General features: G+C 51.5%; 1 protein-coding gene across 1 annotated transcript in view; it reads left to right on the top strand.

Annotated features, from left to right (window-relative positions):
- The window catches only part of LOC115282374 (multidrug and toxin extrusion protein 1-like), a 78784-nt gene that overhangs the window by 44698 nt on the left and 7390 nt on the right, over positions 1–26696 (top strand). The window contains exons 4-16 of the mRNA XM_029928367.1: positions 5237–5338; positions 7331–7399; positions 9274–9422; positions 10267–10309; positions 12516–12560; positions 15662–15759; positions 16018–16115; positions 16212–16325; positions 16408–16475; positions 17799–17907; positions 18004–18079; positions 21513–21582; positions 22022–22154. Coding sequence (XP_029784227.1) covers positions 5252–5338; positions 7331–7399; positions 9274–9422; positions 10267–10309; positions 12516–12560; positions 15662–15759; positions 16018–16115; positions 16212–16325; positions 16408–16475; positions 17799–17907; positions 18004–18079; positions 21513–21582; positions 22022–22154 — 1159 coding nt within the window. The 5' untranslated portion in view covers positions 5237–5251. The remainder of the gene's footprint in view (positions 1–5236; positions 5339–7330; positions 7400–9273; positions 9423–10266; positions 10310–12515; positions 12561–15661; positions 15760–16017; positions 16116–16211; positions 16326–16407; positions 16476–17798; positions 17908–18003; positions 18080–21512; positions 21583–22021; positions 22155–26696) is intronic.

Below are 26696 nucleotides of genomic sequence, written 5' to 3'. Positions count from 1 at the left end.
GGTGACCTGGGGGAGGAGGAGGTCAGAGCGAGCCGGCGGCAGACGCGCGGACGCCCGGGTACACGGTGTCCCGAGCCGCGCGCGCGTCCCAGCGTCTCCAAGTGCGCTCCGGACGGGCCGCGCTCCGCACGGTCCCGGGGGCGGACCCGCCCGGCACAGGTGGCGCAGCTGGCACGCCGGGCTTGGGAGCCCCGAGGGAAGCGGGACCTGCTGGCCTGAAGGCGCCCCACGGATGCCCTCCCTGGGTGAGGATTCCAGCGAAGCAAGTGGCCGGAATCACAGACCCATAGGGGCATCCGGTTGCTTTGAAAACTAGCTGTCTAGAGTCAGGATTTCGATAGCTGAATTGTCTTGAGGCAGGGAGGAAGAAGGCGAGTTCTCTCTCGGATTTAGATCTCCGGATCCTTCGGGATTCTTCGGGCACCCTCTGCACGAGGAAACTAGAGGCGTCGTGTCTCACACTCTCCTCCCCCGTCACTGTGTTAAAGAGATAAAGTTTTTAATGTGGTTATCTTTGAAGCTGAGGTTTTATTCTTCTCATTAGGTTAGGGCTCTTTCCGCGTGGTCTGTTTAAAAGTAATGTGGGTTTTAAAAAACCACAAGAACCACAACAAAATATAATCCCATCCCTGTTCTGACAGTTTGTTTTCCAGTCAACAGAGCAAGAGTCCTGTCATCGGACAAGAAGAACCCGTTGTGGGTTCCAGGCAGGAATAAACTCTTGGCCACTTGCTAGACTGTCCGCACCTGCAAAGGCTAATGCGGCCAAGGTGCCGCTTCCTGGCATGGTCACATCGCTGTCTGTGGGATCTTGTGATATCCGCTGTGGTGTGCAGGGGGCAAGAGTCATGCCAGGGACAAAGCCCTGAAACGAAAATCCATGCTCACTTGCAGAACAGAGAGAGAATGCGCGGTGTGGAGTCCATTCCTGGGGGCTAGTTCCCTGCTTGGCTCTCAGAAGGCAGGTTAGGAAACAGCTATGTGAATTTGAGTAGTTCCTCATCTTTTCTAGTTTCTGCTTATTCATCCACAAAATGAGGGTAGTAATTCCATGCTTTGGCTCAATGTTCCATCACAGACTTGCCCTGAGGAAAGTCTCTATAAGGCTGTTATCGCTCTAATGACACAACAGATAAACACCACGCGGCAGCTTTCTGAGACCCAGCCTCTCCCAGGACAGGTCCTTTGTCTGTGCTGGTCCCCACAGTAACCTGGTCTCTCTTGATGCAGGGGACCTTCTGCGTCTCCAGGGAGGAGCACTAGACTGACCTTTTGACCTGTTGGGTGTTTATATTTGTCAGAACACCTGTGTTTATATGTATCTCTTGGTGTTAATTACAGATACAATGTATATTACTTGGAGAGAAAAATAGAGAACCAGGACAAAGAAGAAAACGAAGAAAAACACTGACATTCCCCCACCCAGATGATTTGGGAATTTTCCATCCAGTCCTTTGGGTGGGGGGTCAGTCCGTGACTGCTTTACCCAGTGAGTTTCTGCAGTTCTGGCCTCATTTAGTCTCTCATGAATTGTATATGGAGCTCCACTTGGTCTCACTCTCTCCCTCTTCCCATCCACTGTGACTTTTCTCTTTCCTGCGGGGTTTGGAGGAGGAGGAGGAGGAGGAGGAGACGGCTCCTCCGTGCTCAGCGTCCCCCATCCCAAGGCTCCACCATCAATTAGGTAGGATGCCGGGTCAGAATCTCTTCTCCGCGATTTTGTTTCTCCCATTCACTGTCTCCCTTCCAGGCCTCTCATACTAACATGGATCCAAGATAGTATCAAGGCCGAGGTGTTAAGGACTTACTTCTCTCCCACTGAGCTTCAAGTGAGGCCTGTAAGGAGAGACTATGCAAAGCACAAGGGAAAGAGATGCATATCAGAAAACATGTCTGTGCATGTTCTATTTATTCTGCAGAAAACATACTTGTGAGAGAGGGAGGTGGTTGTTGAAACTACCTAGCCTTGGGCTTTTCAACTTTGTCTTTGTCAATAGTGTTTTAACTTTACTGCCAGACTGAGTCAACTGAGTCAGAGTCCTGAAAAATAATCCCGAAGAGGGATTGCCCGTTCTCTGGGAGCACGGTCTATGGGCAACATTGCTGAGGAGGGAAAAGAAGGGAAACGCCTGGGCCCAGCAGAGAGCTTGTTTGCATGAGTGTTGGGAAAGGAAAACCTGAGAGGGAGCTGGAGAACCTTCTAGGGCTGTAGGGCAGAACGACAGAGCAAGCCCAGCAGGGTGAGGGGCGTCTGTCTGGACGGACAGGCTTGATGGCAATCAGAAGACACAACAGAGTGTGAGCCGGGGAGGGGCACAGAGAGGGGGGACACAGAGAATCTGCTGACAGCTCAGAGCCTGATGCGGGGCTCGAACTCATAAACCGTGAGATCATGACCTGAGTTGAAGTCGGATACTTAAAAGACTGAACCACTCAGGTGCCCCCAGTTTGGCCATTTCTGTTGCACATTTGACTACATCTAGCCACTGACCGTCATGGTGTCATTGAGACAGCAGCCCCTGACGCATTTGGGGGAAAAACCTGCCTCCGGAATGGGTTCGTTCCCCAGGCACCGCAACATGCCCTGTGACAGGACAGTGCTGGAGGACCGTGTCCTTGACCAACAGGTCTTGACTGGGTGTGTAAGGAATGGGCATTGGGACTGTTGAAACTCAGATCTCACAGCCCCACTGACGTCCAGAATCAGTCTTTTAAGCTAGCGGCTGGGCAATGGCAATGTCCCCAGGCGATCCTTTTTTTAACATTTTTTAATTTTTTGTTGAGTTTGTTTATTTAGAGAGAGAGAGAGGGAGAGAGAGAATCCCAAGCCCAAGCAGGCTCTACTCTGTCAGCACAGAGCCTAATGCAGGGCTCGAACTCACAACCTTGAGATTGTGACCTGAACCGCAATCAAGAGTTGGACCCTTCGCCCACTGGGCCACCCAGGACATCCTAATGGACACGGACCAAAGCTATGGCTAAGAACTCACCCAAAGGGCTTGAAACCACGATCTAAACAAGTACACGGTTAGCAAATAGCAACCCCGGAGCCAGGATCCTCCTGAGACTGAAGGTCAGAAGAGGCTGCTGGTGGGACCACCTGACGCCCATGTTACTGCCACGACCCCAGCAAGGCTGAAGAGCCCCAACACTATCTCATGTGGGCCAGCTTAACTCAGCTCGACTTCCTGGCCTTTCGTCTAAGAAACATAACTATTCCCGCCGTTGGATGGGACCCTTGCCTGATGAAAATTCCCATTCCCTGCTCAACTACAAAAGGCGTTCTGTGTAGTATGATCAGTAATAGCAAGATCAGGGAAGTGATCTTGCTGATGGTAGATGAGACCGAGCACATTTTTATGTGAAGCCACGAAAAACAGCTTACACGTGGCCTGTGGGGCAGCGGGGCACTGTGTCGTAGAAATAGAATATCCCGTGGAAAAGAGGAAAACAAATTCTATGATACGGCCATTTGCAATCATTTACATGCCTGAAGGCTGAGAAGACAGAGACCTGAAAAGATTTGGAAGTGATACTGAGTTTACTGAAAAAAAAAAAAAAAAAAGGAAAAGGACCCCATGATCTTTAAAGTTCTATAAATTCACAATGAAACAGACGGCAAGGTCCCCCGCTGGAACCACAGAGAATGTCTCTAAGGATGGTGATGAGTCCCAGATCGGGCTGGTCCCCCTGGTGCTGGCCTCCTGGGGTACCGTGGCTCTAGCCTTAGGTTCTACAGAATTGGGTTTCCATGGCAACCTTTTCTTTCACCCCCGCCCCCAGCTTTTCATTGTCCCTTGCCCACGCTCTGTTTTTGGCTCATGTCTGTGATACGTCCCAAAGGCATCCTTTCTCCTCCAGAGCAGAAGGTCCTGTCGGGTTAGCAGCCATGTCCCTGGGGAACCAAGCAAGATGGAACCTTGTCTGAGGTCAGAACACGAGGAGTCTCTCTCCCTTTGCGGATGGGACCAGCACAAGCACCTCTGTGCCCCATCAGCTTGGAAGGGGCCCCTTGGGGCAGACCCCGGCAGCGGCTGTCCATCCGTCGGCATCTGTTGTCAGTCTCCCGCAGAGTGGGGGGTCAGACAGAGCCCCCCTCCTGGATCATGTAAGCCTCTTGGGAAGAAAGGCTTTCATGAGAGGTGCCTGGGTTTGGCAGGTGGGGGTGGGAAGTGGTTTTTTTTTTCTTTTAATGTGTATTTTTGAGAGTTGGGGCGGGGAGGGGAGAGAGAGGGAGACAGAGAATCCAAGGCAGTCTCCAGGCTCTGAGCTGTCAGCCCAGAGCCCGACGCAGGGTTGAACATGTGAACTTCGAGATGTTTCACCAGCTGAGCCACCCAGGCACCGTGGGGGTGGTTTTAAATTAACCTAAGGAAATAAGGTAAATGTCCAAATGCAGCTACAGCCTTGGGGAGCAGCAGGTCATGGTGGTTTCTGGAATGATGGCTCAATGTTCCAGAAGCTGAATTTGCCTTCCTATCTGAGCCTTCATAGGATTCAAGAATTAAACATGCTTGGCACATTGGGGCTGTCTCGCCCCAGGATTTCAGAGCCGCTGACCTGCCAGTGGATAAGCTCATTTCTGCCATAGGTGCTCCTGCCTGCGGAATTGATTGAAGGCAGTACCCTCTCCAGTCCTCACTAGGAATTTGGGAGAACACGGGGGTTATCCTGGAAGGGAGCCTCTGAAAATTTCAGTGAGCTATATACTTGTGATCTGTGGCATGAGACTCTGAAGTGAAAAGTCCATTCAAAATGCTAGGAAGTTCTCAAAAATGTGATTCTGGGGGTGCCTGGCTGGCTCAGTCGGTTAAGTGTCAGACTTCAACCTGGGTTTTGATCTCACAGTTCGTGAGTTCTGGCCCATTTCGGGCTCTGTGCTGACAGCTCGAAACCTGGAGCCTGCTTCGGATTCTCTGTCTCCCTCTCTCTCTGCTCTGCTCCCCTGCTCGATCTCTGCCTCTCTCTCTCTCAAAAATAAACATTAGAAAATGTTTTAAAAATGTGATTCTGATTGCGGTTGCAAATGAACTTTTTAACATCCTTCAGGAAGCCTAACCAGAAGTTGGCACGTTGGCCTGTGAAAGTTGGCAGAGGTCTCGAACAGCCGGATTTTTACTGGAGTTGATTAGGAGAGGATTGGGGTGCCCCAAACCCCGTCCCCCAGACCTCACACCCTCCTTCGGCCGTGATGGTTGGCACACTCACCTGCACCTCCTTTTCTGTCTCCTCCCAGTTCTTGGCCCAGTTGATGGTGTTTCTGATCAGTTTCGTGAGCTCCGTGTTCTGCGGCCACCTGGGGAAGCTGGACCTGGACGCTGTCACCCTTGCGATCGCAGTACGTACGGGGCTTGCTGGCGCCGTTCTGAGAGCTGTCTGCGTGAGCTTCCTCTTGCTGCTGTTTCAAGGCGCCACTATCTAATGGCTTAAAACAACACAGTTGACTATCTTACGGTGCTGGGGGTCAGAAGTCTCCAAGGCGTTTCACTGGGCTAAAAACAAGGTGTTGGCAAGGGCGGTGACCTGATTTCCATTTGCAGCTAAGATTCTCCTTTGCCACGTACCCTCATGTCTCCCTGGGCTCCGGGGGTTGGGAGGAGACATCTTTGGAGGGCTCTTAGTCTGCCTCCCACATCGGTCAATTTATAATCCATGGAGCTCTGGCTCCTGTTCTTGGTCCCATATCTGGGAGAAAGGAATTCAAAAGGCGGGGGGGTTGAAGTCTGACTTCATCAGGAGAAACTGTGACCCCCCACTTCCGTCTCCATGACACAGAAGTGGAAGATGAAATTCTGGATCCTAGTGTCCAAACCTAAAATTGGGAGGGACCCCAAATTGTCTCTGTATCCTAGATATGAATCCCCGAAACCTAGGAGAGATGTCATTGACCTCTGCCAGGGGCTAAGTGGTTGTGCCTGCCTGGCCCAATGGCCCTGCCGACTTGTTGGCTTTGGCCAGCAAGGAGTCTCTGGGAAGGCGGGTTCAGGGGCTTGCAGCAGGTGTGTGCCACTGTTCTCAGCCTCCCCGACTCCCCCTTGCTAAGCACCCGTCCACCTTACCTATCCATTGGTGACTGCTACCTCAGAACTGCACTACTCTGAACTGGGTCCCAGGTATAGACGGGTTGTTTTGCTTTCAGGGAGCAACCCCAGGCTTAATTATCCTTCTGGGGGTTTAATGTTTGGAAATCTGGGGGGAACACATGCACCCAGCAAGCCTCTGGCAGCTTCTCTTCAGCCAAGCAAGTACAAGCAGTCCTTCGGGGTGCCTAGGTGGCTCGGTTGGTTGATTGTCTGACCTGGGCTCAGGTCATGATCTCACGGTTCATGAGTTTGAGCCCCGCATCAGGCTTGCTTCTGTTAGCACAGCTTTGGATCCTCTGTACCTCTCTCTCTGCCTCTCATCTGTTCATCCTTGCACTCTCTGTCTCAAAAATAAAAGTTAACACACACAAAAAAAAAAAGAAAGAAAGAAAGAAAAGAAAAAGGAAAAGAAAGCTGGTGCTTCTAAGCTGAGTCCAGTTAGGGGCTGTTGTCGCTGAGAATCTCCCTGCAGACTCAGGTGGAGGTAACACGTGGCATACCTCCTGCGATGCCACTCCCCAGCGCTGGGGGTGCTGCCCTGGGCTCCCCAAAGCTCCAGGGACCCTGGGGTTTAGTTACTGACCCTGGTCAAGACAAGCGTACCTGGAAGCCTTCTGGCCTTGACTTCGGGGGCTTGATTCTGAGCCCTCCGAGGCCTTTGGGATATTATAACAGGCCATGCGTGGCCTTGAGCAGCTGGACTTACCCAGAACTGCCACCAAACCACGTTATATCCCCCTTAAGAAGGATTCGTGTTCCGGGGCGCCTGAGTGGCTCAGTCGGTTAAGCTTCTGACTTCGGCTCAGGTCATGATCTCGAAGTTCGTGAGTTTGAGCCCCGCGTCAGGCTCTGTGCTGGCAGCTCAGAGCCTGGATCCTGTTTCAGATTCTGTCTCCCTCTCTCTCTGCCCCTCCCCTGCTCGATCGCTCGCTCGCGTGCTCTCTCTGTCTCTCAAATATAAATAAACATTAAAAAAAGGAAAAGGATTCACGTTCCTTTGAAGTTAGAGAGCAAAACACTTAGGACTGAAGAAAGAAGAAAGCTTGGTAGGAAGGAACCTCTGGCTGAGATGTTTCCTCTCTAAACTCGTGCACCTGCTTTAATGAAGTGGGGCCAGCGGATGGGCTCCAGGCGGAGAATGGGGCTGAGTAGGCTGATGTGTGAGGGTCGCCGGAGGCTCGAGGCTCCCTCTGATCGCTGCAGACAGAGAATTTACCTTCCTGTCTTCTCCTTGCGTTTCTTTCCAGATGATCAATGTCACCGGAGTCTCGGTAGGCTTCGGCTTGTCTTCCGCTTGTGACACCCTCCTCTCCCAGGTAAACGGAAGCCCCAGGTCACTGTCAGGGTCAGGGTGGCCCTGAACATCCTCTCAGGAGCATGGCTGGAAGGCCGCCTCCGGCAGGAAGGGCAGGTTGTGCACACAGAGGGAGGAACGTCCTGACAGCAAGGCTGTGACCCTTGGCCAGCCATCAGTTCCACTTTGCAGCGCCCGCTTGCTTTAATGTGGGGCTGGGTGTCCCGCAGGCTTGTGCACGGCCACCTTACACTCCCTTTTGGCCAAATAAGGGACATTTTGTGCATCGAGTTTGGCACAGTCCCATGGTTCTCAGACTTGAGTGTCCCTCCGAGCTCCCTGCGGGGCCTGTCACAGCAGCCTGGCAGTGGCATGCTGGTAAATGCCGAATGCCCAGGTCTGGGGTGGGGAGGGGGGCGGAGGGAAATGTCTGACTGCACTCTTCGCCGGTTCCAGTGACGGAAGTAACTAGTTTCTCTATAGCTAGTTGCAAGCTACGATGCTCCTGAACCCGTCCCAGGATTAGATTCGCAGAGTCCGGCTTCTGTAAGCCGTTGGGAACTGGCTACTGTAGCCACTGGCCCTTCCCCAGAGCTGCTGTTCCGGCAGGTTGGGGGTGGGGCCCAAGACACTGCGTCTTTAGTAGGTTACTTTCCAGCTGATGCAACCCCGACTGACCGGCAGAATCAGACTGGGAGGGGCGCCTGGGTGGCTCAGTCGGTTTAGCATCTAACTTGGGTTCAGGTCATGATCTCGAAGTTCATGAGTTCAAACCCCACGTTGGGCTAGCTACTGTCGGCACAGAACCCACTTCAGATCCTCTGTCCCCTCGCTCTGCCCCTCTCCCACTTGTGCTCTCTCAAAAAGAAATAAGACACTTAAATAAATACATAAAAATGACTGATATCTGGGTCCCACCCTGGATCTGTTAAATCTAGACTTTTTTTTTTAAAGTTTATTTATTTTGAGAGCGAGCGGGAGGGGCAGAAAGAGAGAGGAGGGGAGAGAGAGAATGCCAAAGAATCTCTGCAGGATGAGTGCAGAGCCCAATGCAGGGCTCAAACTCATGAACCATGAGACCACGACCTGAGCCAAAACTAAGAGTCAACCGACTGAGCCACCCAGGCACCCCTAAATCTAGAGTATCTTTAATGGGACCCTGGTATCAGTGTTTTAAAAATGTTTTCTAGGTGGGATGCCTGGCTGGCTCTGTAGAGTATGCTACTTTCTTTTTCTTTTTAATGTTTATTTTTGAGAGAGAGAGACAGAGTGCAAGCTGGGGACAGGGAGAGAGAGAGAGGGAGACACAGAATCTGAAGCAGGCTCCAGGCTCTGAGCTGTCGGCACAGAGCCCAACACAGGACTTGAAACTATAAACCACGAGACCATCACCTGGACTAAAGTCAGATGCCTGACTGAGCTACCCAGGTGCCCCTCCTTTTTTTTTTTTTTTTAAATTAAGTAAGCAGTACACCTGATGTGGGGCTTGAACTCAGGACCCTGAGATTAAAAGCATACTAAGTGGCTGAGTTGGTTAAGCATCCGACTTTGGCTCAGGTCATAATCTCATAGTTCGTGAGTTCAAGCCCCGAGTCGGGCTCTGTGCCGACAGCTCAGGGCCTGCAACCTGCTTCAGGTTATACGTCTCCTCCTCTCTCTGCCCCTCCCCTGCTTGCTCATTTTCTCTCTCTCTCTCACACACACACAAAGTGAACATTAAAAAAGTTTTCTTTTAAAGGAAATTTAAAAAAAAAGTTCTCCAGGTGATTCTAACAGGGAGCCAAGTCTGAAGACCTCTAATATCTAAAAGTGGCAAAGTCATGATTGAAGCCCTTTGGGGGTCAAGGGGCTAGCATTTCTGCACTCACCGGGCTTGTTTGGACTGTGTGCACCCAGACGTATGGGAGCCAGAACCTGAAGCACGTGGGGGTCATCCTGCAGAGGGGCACTCTGGCGCTGCTCCTCTGCTGCCTTCCGTGCTGGGCACTCTTCCTCAACACCCAGGGCATCCTGCTGCTCTTCAGGCAGGAGCCGGCCGTGTCCAGGTAAGAGGGGCCCGTGCCATGGGGGGATTGGGTCCATCTTGGCAGAAAAATGGCCCCATCTGGGTTCAGCCTCTCCGGATTCCAAAGGCCAGGGACAAGGCCACACCCCAAGACTGGGCTCAGCATTCCTTAGCCGACTTCTACCAGGCTGTGGCGCTTTTCACACCTGGCGACCAAGATCTAGACCCTTCCTTAGTTGGGTGACTTCAGGGTAAATAGTTTATAGTGAAGGAAGGTTTGCAAACATTCTCCACTTGAGATCGTAGTTTACAGATTCTCGACCCTGGTTGATGTGAAAATCACCTGGGTGCTTCTAAAACCCTCCCATGCCTGGTCCCCGTCCCCTGTCAGTTTGAATTGGCCTGCGGTGTAGCATGGGCGTGAGTGTCTTTCAAGGTTTCCCTGGATTCTCATGTGCTGCCCTGTTTTCTACCCGCTGCTGATTTAGTTAATCAAGACCTTTACAATAAGTCCTTGTCCTAGACCAGTGGCCATGAACGTAGGGGACATTGAGCAATGTTGGGAGCCCTTTCCAGTGATCAGAACTGGTACTGGGGCTTTGCAGAGACACTGCAAAACCTCTTTCAATGCTCAGATGAGTTCCACAGCAGAGAATTAACTGGCCATAGTGCCGAGGTTGAAAAGCCCTTTCCTAGACCTGAAGATGTGGAAGAACTAGGAGAGGCAGTTTGGGTTATAAGATGACAAGTGTCCCATTTCGCAGTTGAACCCCATTAATTTAGGGAGAGCCAAGAATGGGAAAGGTGGTTTTAGTTAGTTGCTCCTGCCCACCCTTCCCTTGAAATATAGACCTCTGTAGCTTTTTCTTCTTTTCCTTGTCCAGGCTTGCCCAGGACTATGTCATGATCTTCATTCCTGCTCTGCCTGTAAGTTTTCAAGGGTTATAAGGTCCCCTTCTTTTCTTTTTTAGGTTTATTTTATTTGGGGAGAGAGAGGGAGAGGGAGTAAGCAAGAGCAGGGAAGGGGCAGAGAAAGGAATGAGAGAGAATCCCAAGACGCACTGTCCGTGCAGAGCCCGACTCGGCTCGATCCTGTGAACTGTGAGATCTTGACATGACCTGAGCTGAGATCAAGAGTCAGATGCTTAACCGACTGAGTCACCCAAGCACCCCATGAGGGCCCCTTCTTGAGGTTTACTGGTGGAAGGCACCTAAGACCCGTGTGGGCCCAGTGCACTGGGCCAGTCTTCTGTGATTCACACATGTGGTCTTGGCCCCTTCAAGAAGTGTGGTTTTAATTATGCCCATGAAAGGGCGCCTGGGTGGCTCAGTTGGTTAAGCCTCTGACTTCGGCTCAGGTCAGATCTCATGTTCGTGGGTTCGAGCCCCGCGTCGGGCTCTGTGCTGACAGCTAGCTCAGAATCTGGAGCCTGCTTCCAGTTCTGTGTCTCCTTCTCTCTCTCTGCCCCTCCCCCTCTCATGCTCTGTCTCTCTCTGTATCAAAAATAAATAAAACATTAAAAAAATTTAAAAAACATTAAGCCGATGAAAGCTGAAAGACACAAACATCTGTCCCTTACGAAACACCGGGGTCCAGGCGAGTTCAGTAAGCCACTGGCTTAAACTCCCACAGCTGGAGGGACCTCCGAGCATCACCCGCAGAAAGGAATTCAGCTTTTTTTTTTTTTTTTGGATGGAGGTAAATTCTTCCCCATGTCGGAACCCCTTAGGGCCTCACTCTGAACCTTTAGATTTTTTTTCCTTGCTGAGTGCGATCACACAGAATCCTAAGTGTACATTCGTGTTTGACACAGAAGAGCATGGGCCGTGCACAATCAAGGCTGATTTTAGTCAGTTGGACGGCGTGGCTCTACGGGTTTTGTTCCCCTAACAACACAGCGTAGAGTGAGCAGCTTAAACAACATATTCTCACACTGTGGAAGCTGGAAAGTCCAAGATCAAGGGGTTGCGGCGTTGATGCCCTTGGAGACCTCTCTCTTTGGCTTGTAGACCTCCTCCTTCTTCCTGCCTCTTCTCAGGCCATCCACCTGTGTGGCTGCAGCCCTGGTGTCTCTTGCCATCTTGTAAGGACCTCAGTCCTGTTGGGTCAGAGCCCTAATGGCCCCATTTACACTTAACCACCTCTTTAAAGACTGTCCCCAAATACATCCATGTTGGGGGGAGGGGGGCCGGTTAGGGCTTCAACAGTGAATTTGGATGGCTCTAGCTCAGGCCCTAAAGGTAGCCATCTGCTCTCATCATTGGCATTGTGGCTTTTAATTTCTCCCAAAGCCTCTAACGTTTAAAATTCCTGGGGTGTCTGCGTGGTTCAGTTGGTTAAGTGGCTGGACTCTTGCTGTCTGCTCCGGACATGAGCTCACGGTTTGTGGGGTCGAGCCCCAAGTGAGGCTCTGTGCTGATGGAGCAGAGCCTGCTTGGGATTCTCTCTCCCCCCTTCTCTCTCTGCCTCTCCCCTGCCTGCATGTGAGTGTGCTCTTTAAAAAATAAATTTAAAAATTTTTAACATTTTTATTTTTTATTGAGAGACAGAGAAAGAGCATGAGCATGGGCGGGGCAGAGAGATGGGGAGACACAGAATCCGAAGCAGGCTCTAGGCTCTGAGCTGTCAGCACAGAGCCCGACACAGGGCTCGAACTCACAAACCTCGAGATCATGACTTGAGTGGAAGTTGGACGCTTAACCGACTGAGCCACTCAGGTGCTCCTCAAAATAAATTGTTAAAAAAAGTTAAAAAAAATAAAGTTTAATATTCTTTAATTATGCCACCAGATAGGACTCTTACCTAGTCTATAAAAGGGGTGTCCACCTAGAATTTGCCCAGGGGCCTCCTTTACAGCCCATCACCCCCCAAGAAGGCTCCTTGTCATTCAAGGAGCAAAGAACGTGCTCTCCAAGGTCCTGGGGTCCCTTGGACCCTGTTCATCCATAAAAGAGATGTTCAGAGGACCCCGACCCTAGACAGCCTGGGTCCCACGCCTTGTCCCTGTCCCCCCCTGAGATGGCATACATCTGCGGGTCCCGGGGGGAGCAGGGGGGAGCCAGACCGCCACTCCCAGCTCATAGCTCCGAGGCAAGGCCGAAATGTTAACATTCATCTCTTTTCCTCTTGTAGGCAACCTTTTTTTATGTGTTACAAGTTAAATATTTGCTCAACCAGGTAATGTAGACTTTCATTTTTTTGGGGGGGTGGGGTTCATGGGAGTTTATGGCTTTCAGGGATGGGGGGCCCTGAAAACACTATGATAGGGTGGAAAGCCTTACCTGCCCAGAGCCGCTGAGATCCATCTCCCCGTGTGATGCGCTCAGGGTGCGCTCAGGACGTTGGTGTGGCGAGGTTTGTGAAGTGAAATCAAGGGCAGGACGCGTTAGTCTTGGCTCTGGAACATTCTGATCCGATTCCCCCTTGGAAATATTGTCATTGGCAGGGTAGGGTTAGCACTGGAGCGTTCTTTGGCTCCTGGCTGCTCCCTGGCTCCCTGGAAGGTAAGGGTGGGTGCCTGTGTGCCCCCCAGAGGGTGCCTGGCAGCCTCCCGGGAACCTCTCAGCTCCTGTTTGTGCGAAAGGGCAGACTTTCCTCAGTGGGGGAGGAGGGGCGGGGGCGGGGGGCGAAGGCCCACGTTGTCCTGCTCCCTCCTGTCACTGAGAACTCCACATGGGACTGACCGCGCTGGCCAAAGCCCTGTGACTCTGCCCTGGCTCGGTAGGCATGGATTTACGATGCCGGCGTATGTGGGACCCGCGACTTCCTTCCAGAGGGATCCAGGTACATGAGGGTCCCAGGCAGTGGGTTGTGGCCACACAGGCAGGCCCCTTAGGGCACAAGGGAGAGGAGAAAGCAGGGAGGAGATTTTCCATCCATTTAACATTCTTAAATTTAAGATACTACCGCATTTCATGTCTTCATCAGTGTAAGGGTGATATTCTTGAAGGGTCTGTAAAGAGGCAGAAGTCTGCATGTCTGAGCCCTGCGCTGTCTACTGCTGCCTGTAACCTCTTCTGAAGCCACACGGAGGCGCTAACACGTTCTCCCAGACTGGCAGGCTCCCAGGCAGCGAGGGGGCCCCTGCCCACAGGCTCCCGCTTGGCCCAGCGAAGAGAAGGGTAGTGAAAACCTCTCTCTTGGATACTCCAAGGGACCGGGTAGGACCTACAAGGAGAAACCTGGAACTGAGAGAGGCCGAGAGGCATGAAGTGGGTTGTGGAGACTACCCAGGGTTCCCAAGGGGTCCTGGGCACCGGGCTGTGAGACGCAGAGGCCACGGTGTGGGTGGAGGGGCACAGTGGACGACAGAGGGAGGCCGGCTGGTCCAGGCTCGGCCTTTGTTCTCTGCTGTGGATTCCAGTTGGTGGGAAACCTCTTGCAGGGAGAGAGGACGTGGTCCCAACCAAAGACGCTGCAGGTCTGCGACCAGACAGGTCTAACGCTGGGGTGGATCTGTAGACGGAAATGACCTTGGCTGAGGGATCTCAGGAGAGGGGAGTTGTATTCAACCCAGTTTCCATCTTGGGGCCCAGCCCTCCCGTGAGTGTAGAACAGAAGAAGCAGGTGGCCTGGGGGTAAAGTTAATGTAGTTGGGAGGGTGGGAGGAGCCCCAGATGAAACGGGGCGGGGGTGCGGGGGTGGGGCACAGCTCCTTAGACTTTTGAGAGTGAAAGTTAAAGAAGGTGACCCCATGGGCTTCTGCTGACCTTCCTCTGAGGGAAGCTGTCTCTTGCACAGTTTTGCTTTCTCCCTGTGCACCCAGGGCTCCCCGATTTTTAGCTCTCATCGCCAGTCTTGCTTGCTGCCCGTGGGAGGCTCGTGCATGTGGCACACTTGACCTTATCATCCCCCAGGCCTGCCCCTCCACTTGCCTGCCTGCCTTCCCAGTTAGGGGCCTCGAACACCATCTCTGCGGGTAACCTGCCCTCATCCGGGTCTGCGTCTTTTCCTTCACTCGTACGTCCGATCAGTGATGGCCCTGTGGCCCTGCCTGCCCCTCTCCATCCCCCAGCCGAAGTTCCTGTCTTCTTCCCTTTCCTTCAGTCACTTCTTCCCAAATCTCCCTGCTGCCAGTCCTTCCCGGGGCCAGCCTCACACCATGCTACCTCTCCCCTCTACTCGAGACCCTTGTGTGGTCACTTGACTCGTTTGCTAAAAACTAGGCAGAGTTGCTTGATAAAATGACCTACATAACGGTTGGCTGAAATCCCCGTCCTGGCTCCTGAGCCCAGGACAACCGAGACCACGCGAGACAAGTCTGCAGCATGGCAGACCATGGCATGGCCAGATAGAGGAGTGTGGTTCTCCTCCAACAAGGGCCAGGAGAGTTCCCCTGCGACTCTGATGAGCGGAGTTCAGGTGCAATGCAGGGGAAGCCGGGTTTTTGTTAGGCTCAGTGCAAAGCAGGCAAGGGATCAATGCCAGGTCTGCCCTGCAAAGTAGACCCACGTCCTCCTCTCTCATTGGGGACCGTAGAGCTCAGATGGATGCGGATTGCCCTGTCCGGAAATCCTTGAGAAACTCTGCCCCTGAGCTGGAAATTGAGCCTGCTTTTTTGGGGGTGTGAAAGGGACTTCAATTCCCCCGGCAGGAGAGGGATCTTTCATTTTCACTGCTAATGACTTTACACAGTGAAATGTCACGTGGTCTGGGATTTTAGAGAAGCACGTTTGTCAGAGGTGAGGAAGCCATAGTCCTTCAGAGAGGGGGCTGGGGTGACACCTGCAGGTGGGAGAAGCAGCTGTCTCCCACGCGCCTGCGATTCTGATCCGCTGATGCTCTACGGGCAGCTTTGTTCGACTCCAGCCTGTCGTTTTCCTCTCCCGCCTGAAGTCTTAGGTTAAGATGCTGAGCAGCCTGGACTTACCTGTCCTGTCCTGCGCAGAGCCAGGTGGGACTGAGTCCTTCCCACGCCCCAGCTTCGTGGGGTCATCTTAGATCAGTGTTTGGAACTTGCATTGTTTTCGCCCACCGCCCGGTGTGGAAGGTGACTTGTTTATACTCCGTCTCTGCCAGTCCTTGGCTCTGGCAGGCGGACCACTCGTGTTCTGCCCGGTCATCTCCTGCCCACATCCCTGGCCAGAGCTACACGTTTCATGTCTCTGGGAGGGGGAGGGGAGGGAGGAGGAGGGAGGAGGGAGGCAGGAGCAGCAAGGACGGGCATCCATTTAGGTCCTCGGGCCATGCCTGTGGCGCCTGTGCGTTTGGAGACAAAGTGGCCGCCCCTCCCTGGTCTCCAGCACGCGGTGCCGTCTCTCCGTCTCTCCTCGTTTCAGGGAATCGTCCTGCCTCAGATCCTCGCCGGAGTGGCAGCCAATCTCGTCAATGCCCTCATCAACTATCTGTTTCTCTATCAACTGCATCTTGGGGTGAGGTGAGTCCAACTGATTCCGGGGATAGGGGGCTGGGGGAGGGAAGGAATGACCTGCATGTGGCTTTCCCAGGGCGGGATCGCAGAAGGGACCTATACCTGGTCGTGTGTCCCTGTGGGGTCCCCTCCCTGGGCCGCTCTGGAAAGCACTGTCAGGGACGGACAGTGAGGCTGCTCCGGAAAGGAGACGCGTGCAGGGCTGCCGCAGGCATCTGGGGCGGTGGACCGGTGCCTGCCTTTCACGGGCACCGTTCTTCCCAGGGGGTCGGCACTGGCAAATACGGTTTCCCAGTTCACCCTGGCGCTGCTCCTCTTCCTGTACATTCTCTGGAAGAAACTGCACCAAGCTACCTGGGGAGGTAAAGTCTGCCAGCTTGGGACGTGGGTTTTTGTCTCGGGTTGAGCTCCAGCCCAGCGGCCCACGTGTTGGTGACGTGTCTCTGTCCCCGCTGCAGGGTGGTCCCTTGAGTGTCTGCAGGACTGGGCGTCCTTCTTCAGCCTGGCCATACCCGGCATGCTCATGCTGTGCATTGAGTGGTGGGCCTACGAGATCGGCAACTTGCTGAGCGGTCAGTGCGGGGACAGTGGCGATGGCTGGCATGAGCACGGGCCCCGCCCAGACGCACGGTGTCAGCTGCCTCTCTCCACCAGGTATCCTCGGCATCGTGGAGCTGGGAGCCCAGTCGGTCGTGTACCAGCTGACCGTCATTTTGTACATGGTGAGTGTCTGGGAGCCGTTCACGAGGGGGTGCTGAACGTTTCCCTTGAAAAGAGTCCAAAGAACAAGCATGGGCGTTCATCACATTAGCAACTTCTGGAATGATTCATGAGGGTAGAATTTCATCCGGAGAGCCAGGCAGGGCCCGCCTGGAATGATGGGGTCTTCCCGGTGAGTTCTGGGAAGTTTGGAAGAATGAGTTTTTCAGATATTTTCTGGCACGGTTCCGATCTGAAAGATTTTTTTTTGTTGTTGAAGTTTATTTACTTATTTAGAGAGGGAATGCAAACAGGGGAGGGACAGAAAGAGAGAGAGGGAGGGAGGGAATCCCAAGCAGGATCCTCACTGCGCTGCCCGCACAGAACCCGTTGTGGAGCTCAAGCCCGTGACCGCGAGAACATGACCTGCGCCAAAATTGACAGTCGGACCCTTAACTGACTGAGCCGCCCAGGCGCCCCCAGATCTGAAAGATTTTGTTTGATTTGCACACTTGCCAAACCTGAAGAATCTTTTCCAGTTGTCACAACACAGATGCCTGGAGACAGGTGGGGGCGTGAAGAGCCCCACTGCCTGGTATGAAGTTGGGTGTGCGTCTTTCCTGTTTTCTTAAGTTCCTTTTCACCCAGCACTTTGGGGAAGGGGAAAGTCACCATTTTAGGATTCTGTCTTCTTCTTCTTTCTTTTTTTAACATTTATTCATTTTTAAGAGAGCGAGAGTGTGTGAGCAGGGGAGGGGCAGAGAGAGAGGGAGACACAGAATTCGAAGCAGGCTCCAAGCTCTGAGCTGTCAGCATAGAACCCGACGCGGGCCCGAACCCATGAGCAGTGAGATCATGACCTGAGCTGAAGTCAGCCCCTTAACCGCCTGAGCCACCCAGGCAGCCCTGGGATTCTGTTTTCTAAACCTGATCCCTTGATGGTCTTTCAGAACAGACTTACCCGGGCTCCTGGCAGTCTGTCCTGTACACTGTACACACTGAGGAGGAACACGGTTGTGTAGGACCCCCCCTTGCACACCTTAGAAGCCTTGCACACCTTAGAAGCCTTGCACACCTTAGAAGCCTTGCACAAAAGCCCAGCATGTGATCAAGATTCACATTAGCCTGGGGGCACTCAGCTAGACAATGGGGGGTTGCAACTTCCTTTTCTCAGACCTTTCAGGACTGGGTTTTACCAACGAGGTGTGCGGCGGCGTGACCTACTGGGTCCCTGTCCCCTGGGGAAGGTGCGCGGTTGGGCTCAGAACTGAGGCAAGAGGCAGGAGTTTCTCTGCTCCCTGCTCCCTCTTTCCTTTTCATTACGATATGTCTGCTTTTCATTTTAGGTACCGTCAGGCTTCAGTGTGGCCGCCAGCATCCGGGTTGGGAACGCGTTGGGTGCTGGAAACATCGAGCAGGCCAAGAAGTCCTCCACTGTCGCCCTGCTGGTCACAGGTGCTTAGACTCCTCAGTGACCCACCCAGGTGGTCTGTGCCCGGGAAGCCCTGCAGATCCTTCTCACTGGTTGTTTCTCTGCCATTTTACCTCCAGGATTCTTTGCTGTAATCTTCTGCGTCCTGATGTTAGCCTGCAAGGATCTGATGGGGTATGTCTTCACTACTGACCGGTGAGTGTGGACATTTTCTTGAAACACAGAATCTGCGGGAAAGAAGTGGCTGGGTGGGCAGATGCCTTCACACTGGGCTTCCTGGAAATACTGTGTCTTGGAGGCTCCCTGAGCCGTTTGCAGGATCAGAAACTCACTGATGTTTCCGGGGAAGAGCTGGTCACATATAGGAACTAATTTGTCACCCAGAATGCCAATTTATTGGGCAATTAATTGTTGATATATGCCACTGGTGGTCAGGACAGACACTTATTTTATTTTTATTTTTTTAAATAAACTTAAAAAAAATTTTTTTAATGTTTTTTTGAGAGAGAGAGAGAACATGAGCAGGGGAGGGGCAGAGGAAGAGGGAGACACAGACTTGGAAGCAGGCTCCAGGCTCTGAGCTGTGAGCACAGACCCTGACGCAGGCTCGAACCCACAAACCGTGAGATCATGACCTGAGCCAAAATCAGGCGCTCAACCGACTGAGCCACCCAGGCGCCCTGACAGGCACGTTATTTAGAGGAGACGCCTTTTGGATACCATTGATTGCGTTTTCAGTTAATTAATTTCATTTCCAATGATGATAAATGGTTTTGGTAGCTCAGAATCTGCCCCCACGTGCCTGGTATATACAAGTCATGTCCTACATCTGTCAGTTTGAGCTGAAGTTAAAATCTCCCTGAAGAGCTGTCTCAAAAAGTCACATTATCAGATCGATCGCGGAGACGAATTCTTGTAAGGCGTGAATCTCCTGCGTGGTTCACGTCATCCTGTTTCGGTCGGTTGCTTTCATCAGTGAGGCTGGCCGGTGTGTTTTGTGTATGTGGGCATGTCGCCAGGGTACTTCTGATTGGGCCACCTTCTATCAGCAGTTACAAAATGCAGCGTTGGGTTTAACAAGCAGGTGGTGGACAGAACTGCCTTTCCCTGTTCGGGTAGTTAGTTGTCTTTTAACCTCTGATGTTGGGTTGTCTTCTGGAAGACTCTGCCATGTTGCTGTGGGGAAGTAAGATGTCCTAAGTGTTCCTCACTTCAGAGGAAGCGGAACGGCAGCCGGAAATCATTCTTGTTTTCTTGCAAGGGGATCAGAATTCTCGTTATCGGATGTGGATCCTGCACTGGCGGTTTCAGTAAGCATGTGCCAGACGTGTGGTTCTGAGTCTGTCCACTTCCAGAAGCTGTGTAGGGCAGGGAAAAAAGCATGAACCACAAAAGGCCCAGGAACCAGATCTTTGATGATTATTGGGAGACAGAGAAAACTCGCAAAAACAAATTATTTATGAGCTGACCAGGATCAACTGACCCTGGCAGAATCGGTGACACAGAGTCTAACAAGGTCATGGACACCTAACCTTAGCAAAGAGGAAAAAGGGAGAGAGCTCCTTGATGCAAATTAAGACAGGGGGAAATTATTTAAAAAAATGATTTTTTTAACCATGAGAGACTAGTTTGCATGACTTTTTAAAAGCACGAGTGGGGGTGGGGCAGAGAGAGAGAGTCAAGCAGGCTCCATGCTCAGTGCAGAGCCTGACATGGGGCTCGTTCCTACAACCCTGGGATCATGATCTGAGCCGAAATCAAGAGTTGGACAATCAACCGACTGAGTCACCCAGGTGCCCCAGTTTGAATGACTTTTGAAAGTAAATTTAAAAGTTTGCAAGGAATAGGGGCGCCTGTGTTGCTCAGTCAGTTAAGCATCTGACTTCAGCTCAGGTCATGATCTCATGGTTCATGGGTTCGAGCCCCGTGTCAGTCTCTGTGCTGACAGCTCAGAGCCTGGAACCTGCTTCAGAGTCTGTGTCTCCCTCTCTCTCTCTGCCCCTCCCCTGCTTGTGCTCTCTCTGTCTCTCAGAAAATGAATAAACATTGAAAAATTTTTTTTCTAATCTGGAACGAATAAATAATTTTCTAGAAAAATAATTTACCAAAACTTACCTTGGAATGCATAAAAGGTCTAACCAGAACAATTTCCTTAGAAGAAATAAGAAAAATTTATTAAGATTTCAAAAGCACTAATCCCTGGGGATTCCCATGGAGAATTTTATAAAACCTCGAAAATGTCATTCCAGTGCTGTTGGACTCTTCCAGAGACCAGAAAAAGGAAACTTTCCACGTTCTGTTTAGGAAGCAAAAATAACATTGGTACCTAGATCTGACAAAGTTTGTACAATAAAAAAGTCACAGGCCAGTCTCGCTTATTAATATCAGTTTTAAAATCCAAACTAAAAATATTAGTGGACAGAATGCAGCAGCACCTGAAAAGTAGTCTATTTTGATGGGACATAAAAGGGAACCTGTTAGCTGGAAAAGCCAAGGTGCAGAAGATGACGTAGAGAGTGCTAGAACATGAGCTCACAGTTTCTAGAAGGGGAACATAAGACCGCGTTTCTATCAGCACCGGACAGGCACAGATGGTCTTCAGGAAAGTTGCCCCATCAGCAGGGAGATGGCAGTGGGTGGGCTGCGAACAGAGCGAAAGTAAGAGTTTTCCCGATGTGCTTTGTGCATTGTTGGATTCTTCTAACCATGTGCGGATGTTACCTATTCAAAAAATAAAATTCAATGTGAGCCCATGAACTGTATTTCTGTCCTTTTTTTAGAAGGGGGGGAGACTCACCGGTATCTTGTTCAGTGCCAAGTTTCTGGGTCTTTTAAATTCACTCAACAAATATTTATCGCCAGACAGGGATCCAGGCCTATGTGTTCATCACGCAGTGTATTATGGATTTGTGGCCTCCCTGGGTCAGTGGCAGCATTTTCTAGAAGCGTAGGTGTTATAATCAAAGTCTTTAGCTGCAGAGTTAGGGACTCCTAGGAAGTTCTCCTTCAAGGAAAATTCTTTGAGCTCTGTTTGTGGCCTTTATGACATGCCAGCCTGGGTTCCACAGAGAGAACTGTAACCACCCTGTTGTCTTCATGTGGGCGCACGGAGATCCGCGTGGAATCATGTCAGGGAAGGATGGCATTGGGGCGCCCACGTGGCTCAGCTGGTTACGCATCTGACTTCGGCTCAGGTCATAATCTCACGGTTCGTGAGTTCAAGCCCCGCATCAGGCTCTCGAGGTGCTGTCAGCACAGGGTCCGCTTTGGATCCTCTCTCCCTGCCCCTCACCTGCTCACATGCGCTTGCACACTCTCTCTCTAAAACAAACATGAGAAAACAAAGGGCACATTATAATTCAAATGTGTTTTATGTGTGGGGGCGGAGGAGTACCAGATCATTTCCTGTAATTGTTTCCATCCACCAGTTGGACTCAGTTCTTCTAAAAGTCATGAGATGCAGTGTGGGGTTGGTTTCCTCGAGGGGCCAAGAAACAGTAGGATTGACCACGAATAGGGTGTTGGCTGGGGTACATGGGCCCTTCAGTTTTACAGGGAAGCCACGCCCCGTTGCCGGGACCACACATCTGTCTCCTCTTGATCCCCATGTGCTTTCTCTTCCCAACAGACAAATCGTTGCTTTGGTGGCTCAGGTGATTCCGATCTCTGGTGTTTCCCATGTGTTTGAAGGTCTTGCCGTAAGTATTATCCAGTGTTCCCTTCAAGTACCTTTATGATTCCCAATGGTCCTTCTGACGGTTGTAAATTTAAGCCAGCCGCTGGGGATGCCAGGGTGGCTCAGTCAGTTAAGTGTCTGGCTTCGGTGCAGGTCATGATCTCATAGTTCATGGGTTCAAGCCTCATGTCAGGCTCTGTGTCTCCCTCTCTCTCTGCCCTTCCCTGCTCACACCCTGTCTCTCAAAACTGAATAAACATTAAAAAAAATTAAAAAGGAAAAGAAAAGAGCACCTGGGGTGGGGCAGGTAATACTGTATAATTTTATCACAGTCACTTGATATGCACATGATCAGGGATTTTAGGTCCGAGCCCCCACTCCTGGGATGGGAAGTGCTTGGGGACAGGAGTCTTTCAAAAGCCTCAGCGATGTTCTCATTGATGGATGTTATCTGCCTACAGTGCACATGTGGTGGCATTCTGCGGGGAAGTGGCAACCAGAAGGTTGGGGCCATTGTCAATGCCATTGGCTATTACCTGATCGGTCTCCCTATCGGGATCTCGCTGATGTTCGTGGTTAGACTGGGACTGATTGGTAAGCATTAACCACAGCGGGCAGACTATTACTGGTGGGCCCTGGACCGCTGAAACTTTTGCGTGCTCATTCTGTGCCCTGTCAGGGAGAGCAGGGAGCGGACAGCAGGGAGCCAGGGGCCTGGGGCTGCAAGTTCATGCCCCTCTTGCCCAGCCGGGCCCTCTTTCACACTGATGTACTTGAGCAGAGCGGGGTGACCTTTCTACTTCCCTCCCTGTCCTGTGGCCTCACTCACTTCCTGGGAGCTGGGGAGAACGGGAGTGCAGAAGAAGCGCTGAGAACATGCCATGTGTGGCCTCAGTTGTTCCCTTTGATAGAAGCACTTGTGGGGTGGGACCCGGAGAGGGAGCCTGCAGAACTGGTTGTGGCCATCATAAGCTGGCCATACTGGAGCGTTTAGGGTGAGGCCGGAAGCCATGGGTCTTGACCCAAGCCGTGGGTCAGCTTGGTGTGATTCTTCCAGAACTTCCGGCAGCATCCATGGTGACTGTATACATCCTAGCGCCTGGCCCCGGTGTCAGCCCACACAGCATCTAGAGCTGTGTTCTCAACGTCCCCTTCATTGCCATTCTATTGCCTCCACCTCCTGCCTGGTACGCCCTTTTAAGCCACGTGCCTTGCAGGTGTCCCCAGAAGGGCGTGGGTGTGATGTGTGTGAACAGCACAGAACGGAGGCACAGGGGTGTAAGGGGACGCTTTATCACCTTGCACACTTAGAGGAAAGAGTCAATCCACACGATCCAGAATGACCAGAGCTAATCTTCAGAAATGTATAGAGGGGCGCCTGGGTGGCTCAACTGGTTAAGCATCCAACTTCTGGTCGGGTCATGATCTCATGGTTCGTGAGTTCGAGCCCCGCATCAGCCTCTGTGCTGACAGGTTGGAGCCTGGAGCCTGTTTCCGATTCTGTGTGTGTCTCTCTCTCGGCCTCTCCATTGCTCGGGCTCTGTCTTTCTCTCTGTTTCAAAAAGAAATAAACATTAAAAAGTTTTTGTAAGTATAGAAACAAGTGACTGCCCAGCTTTCATTTCTGAAATAATAATTTGGAATACACTGGTGGTTAATACATGATTATGTTAAAACCTGAACACATTATCTTTGGGTGAAGTGGTGACGGCCTTCAGCCTGGCGCATTTTTATCCCTCAGTACTTGGCAGGCTGAGAGCAGCGAGAAGTCATCGGATACAGGGAGGGAACTTCCTGCCCGTTAGGCTGCTCATTGTTCTGCAGTTCAATAATATTTTAATGAAAAATATAGGAGATGGTCAAAGAATGGAGTTGCCAATGCAAAGTTCACTGGGCTTTCATCATGGTGCAGAAAATTATTCAGCTGAGTGTCTGGCCTTACTCGTATTTTGGATTTGCCCGTGGCAGAGCTAAGGGAAATATTAGAGGAATCCACTTAAAAATACGGATCTGTGTTCCCAGTGCCTTGCGAGGCCCACTTGTTCCTTTGACAGAAGAATACCTACTATGTGCGAGGCAGAAGGAGTTAAGAATCCCCTTTTAAAAAAAATGCTGAGGTAGGGCGCCTGGGTGGCTCAGTCGGTTAAGCCTCGGCTTCAGGTCAGGGCATGAGCTTGCGGTTTGTGAGTTTGAGCCCCGTGTCGGGCTCTGTGCTTGGAGCCTGGAGCCTGCTTTTGATTCTGTTTCCTTCTCTCTCTGCCCCTCCCCTGCTCCTTCTTTCTTTTTCTTTCTCTTTCTCTCAAAAATAAACATTAAATAAAAAAAAAAGATGCTATGGTACAAAGTTCAGTTATAAAGTAAGTCCTGGGAGAGAGCCCAGGCAGAGACCCAAAGGCAGGCACGGGAGTGGGAAGGTTTTGTAGCGGGGGGAGCGGGAGAGCTTCGGGTGTGCCCTGATGGACGCTGGCAGCCTGCGGAAGCTGAAAGCAGGCGAAGAAGTGACACATCTTATGCATTAGTCAGGGGTGCGTGTGTTAGCTTTCCTCTGCTTGGTCCTACGTTGGAAGCAGGGAAAAAATTAGGGAGGCTGTCGGTTACAAAGTCAAATCCTAGCCATTTAGGGTCGGCTGTTAATGGAAGTTTTTTCAGGGCCCCTGGGGATTAGAGACAGTAGTCTGGCCTCCCGCATGTCTGATGTGTAACAGGCTGGCTTCTCGGTTGTTGATTGTGGATAAGGGGTTTCCTGTCTGTGTTGCTGCAGGTTCTACTTGGATATGTGGTGTGGCCATTGGATATTTAGTGTCTCAGTTTCTTCTTTTTCAGGGAAGATTAGAGACAAGGGGACTTGAGGGAAAGCGAGAGAGCCAGATCTTCACTCCTTGGAGATTGTACAGTCATGTTCATAGGCAACTGTATCGCAAGGTCTTCTTGATCTCTCTGATGTTGGCCCATCATGGTGAGCGGTTGTGCAGAACCGTTCAAGACTTGGCGGAACATGCAACCAAGCAAGGTCACAACCGTTGACAGGGTCCCTTCCAACAAGGTTTCCGAGCAGTTTTCCCTGCTGTCTCTTCCAGTAGGTGAAATCTCTTGGCTAAAGATTATGGAGGAGCTGTTTAGGAAGATGTTGTGGGGACGGAGCCTTAAGCTGTTGGCGGTAGGACCCTGGTGATCCTTTTCATGTAGCCCATCGGTCTGGTCAGGCTGGTGTTGGTGGTGAAACCCCCAGATGCAGGCCTTCCAGTTCCTAATTCATCGGGGGTAAGTGATGTGCCCCCGAGGGAGTGGACTGTGTGGAGTACATGCGTAGTGTGCAGAGACTACCAGGAGGGGGCGCCTGGGTGGCCCAGTTGGTTAAGTGTCGTCTTGATTTCATGGAGAAACGTAGCTGACATCTTTTGGAAATCATCTTGTGATGTGATGGGTACAGCCAGAGTTTTTTCCATTCGACTTTTTCCAGATCAAAGGCTAAACGTTGGTCTCTTACAGTGGCCTCTTTGAACGCTCCCGAGGTCTATCTTCTGAGGGCCGAGAGAGGATCAGAACCTGGCTGAAGCGGCCTGTTTGGCTCAGTGATCTGCGAGGGCCTCTTTTTAGCGTCTGCGTTCTCCTGTCTAATGCGGGCCTCAATCTGCACGACGGCTCTCCGGGAAACAGAAGTTTGTTTAAAAATTTCACGTGTGGCTGTCCATCGGCGACAGGGGCTCCAGCAGAAGTGAGAAGCCCTCTGTTTCCAGAACAACCTCTGATCCCCAAGTCAGGGGCTTCTCCCAAAGCATCAGTCTGCCGTCCGCATAGATGTCTACTCTCTGGTCCTTGCTGGGTGACATGCTTTAGGGATCACAGTCTGCCACCAGGGCTGATTTCTTTTCTTTTCTTTTTTTTTTTTTTTTACCTCAGGTAGAGGACTGCATTCTAATATTTTATTGTTTTATTATTATTTAAAAAATTTTTTTTTAATGTTTTTATTTATTTTTGATACAGAGAGAGACAGAGCCTGAGAGGGGAACGGGCAGAGAGAGAAGGAGATACAGAACCAGAAGCAGGCTCCAGGCTCTGAGCTAACTGCCAGCACAGAGCCCGACGCGGGGCTCGAACCCACGAATGTGAGATCTGACCTGAGCCGAAGTCGGAGGCCCAACCGACTGAGCCACCCAGGCGCCCCTTATTTTTTTTTTTAAGTTTTTAAATTTACTTTTGAGAAAGAGAGACACCGTGTGAGCAGGGGAGGGGCAGAGAGGGAGGGAGACACAGAATCGGAAGCAGGCTCCAGGTTCTGAGCTGTCAGCAGAGCCCTTTGCAGGGCTGGAACTCCCGAACGGTGAGATGGTGACCTGAGCAGATGTTGGATGCCTAACCCTAACCGACTGAGCCACTTAGGCGCCCCCAGGGTGTTCTGAAGAGAGCTCACCCGAGTGATAGCACATCCTGCTTCAATGCTGAGGGACGGCTCATAAGCAAATAATATGGGGTCACCGCTCTCCAGGCACGGCTCTCACAGGCTGAGCGCGCTATGGAGAGCTCCCTGGCTGAGCGAAGGCCATGCGTTCAGGGCGTTGAAGTGGTGAATAGTAACCGGAGAGGCGATCCTGACAGAATATCCTTTTTTTTTTTTAATGTTTTGTTTTTGAGAGAGAGCGAGTGTGTGAGCAGGGGAGGATCAGAGAGAGAGGGAGAATCAGAATCCAAAGCAGGCTCCAGGCTCTGAGCTAGAGCTAGGTGTCAGCACAGAGCCCCATGTGGGACTCACACCCACAAACTGTGAGATCATGACCTGAGCCGAAGTCAGATGCTTAACCCACTAAGCCACCCAGGCGCCCTCCTGACAGAATATCCTAAACGGTTCATCACCAAGCTGAAGAATAATGTGTGCCTTTAGTAGTGATGTGTCCAGGCTCCAAGAAGAACCTTCCTATTTAAAAAAAATAAAAAAATAAAATAGGGGCGCTTGGGTCACTCAGTCAGTTAAGCGTCCGACTTCGGTTCAGGTCATGATCTCACAGTTCGTGGATTCAAGCCCCGCATTGGGCTCTGTGCCGACAGCTCAGAGCCTGGAGCCTGCTTCCGATTCTGTGTCTCCCTCTCTCTCTAACCCTCCCCCGCTCGCTCTTTCTCTCTCTCAAAAATAAATAAAAC

Source organism: Suricata suricatta, chromosome 17 (assembly GCF_006229205.1).
Source record: "Suricata suricatta isolate VVHF042 chromosome 17, meerkat_22Aug2017_6uvM2_HiC, whole genome shotgun sequence".
In the NCBI taxonomy this organism is placed as follows: domain Eukaryota; kingdom Metazoa; phylum Chordata; class Mammalia; order Carnivora; family Herpestidae; genus Suricata; species Suricata suricatta.
This window is presented reverse-complemented; position numbering and strand designations above follow the sequence as displayed.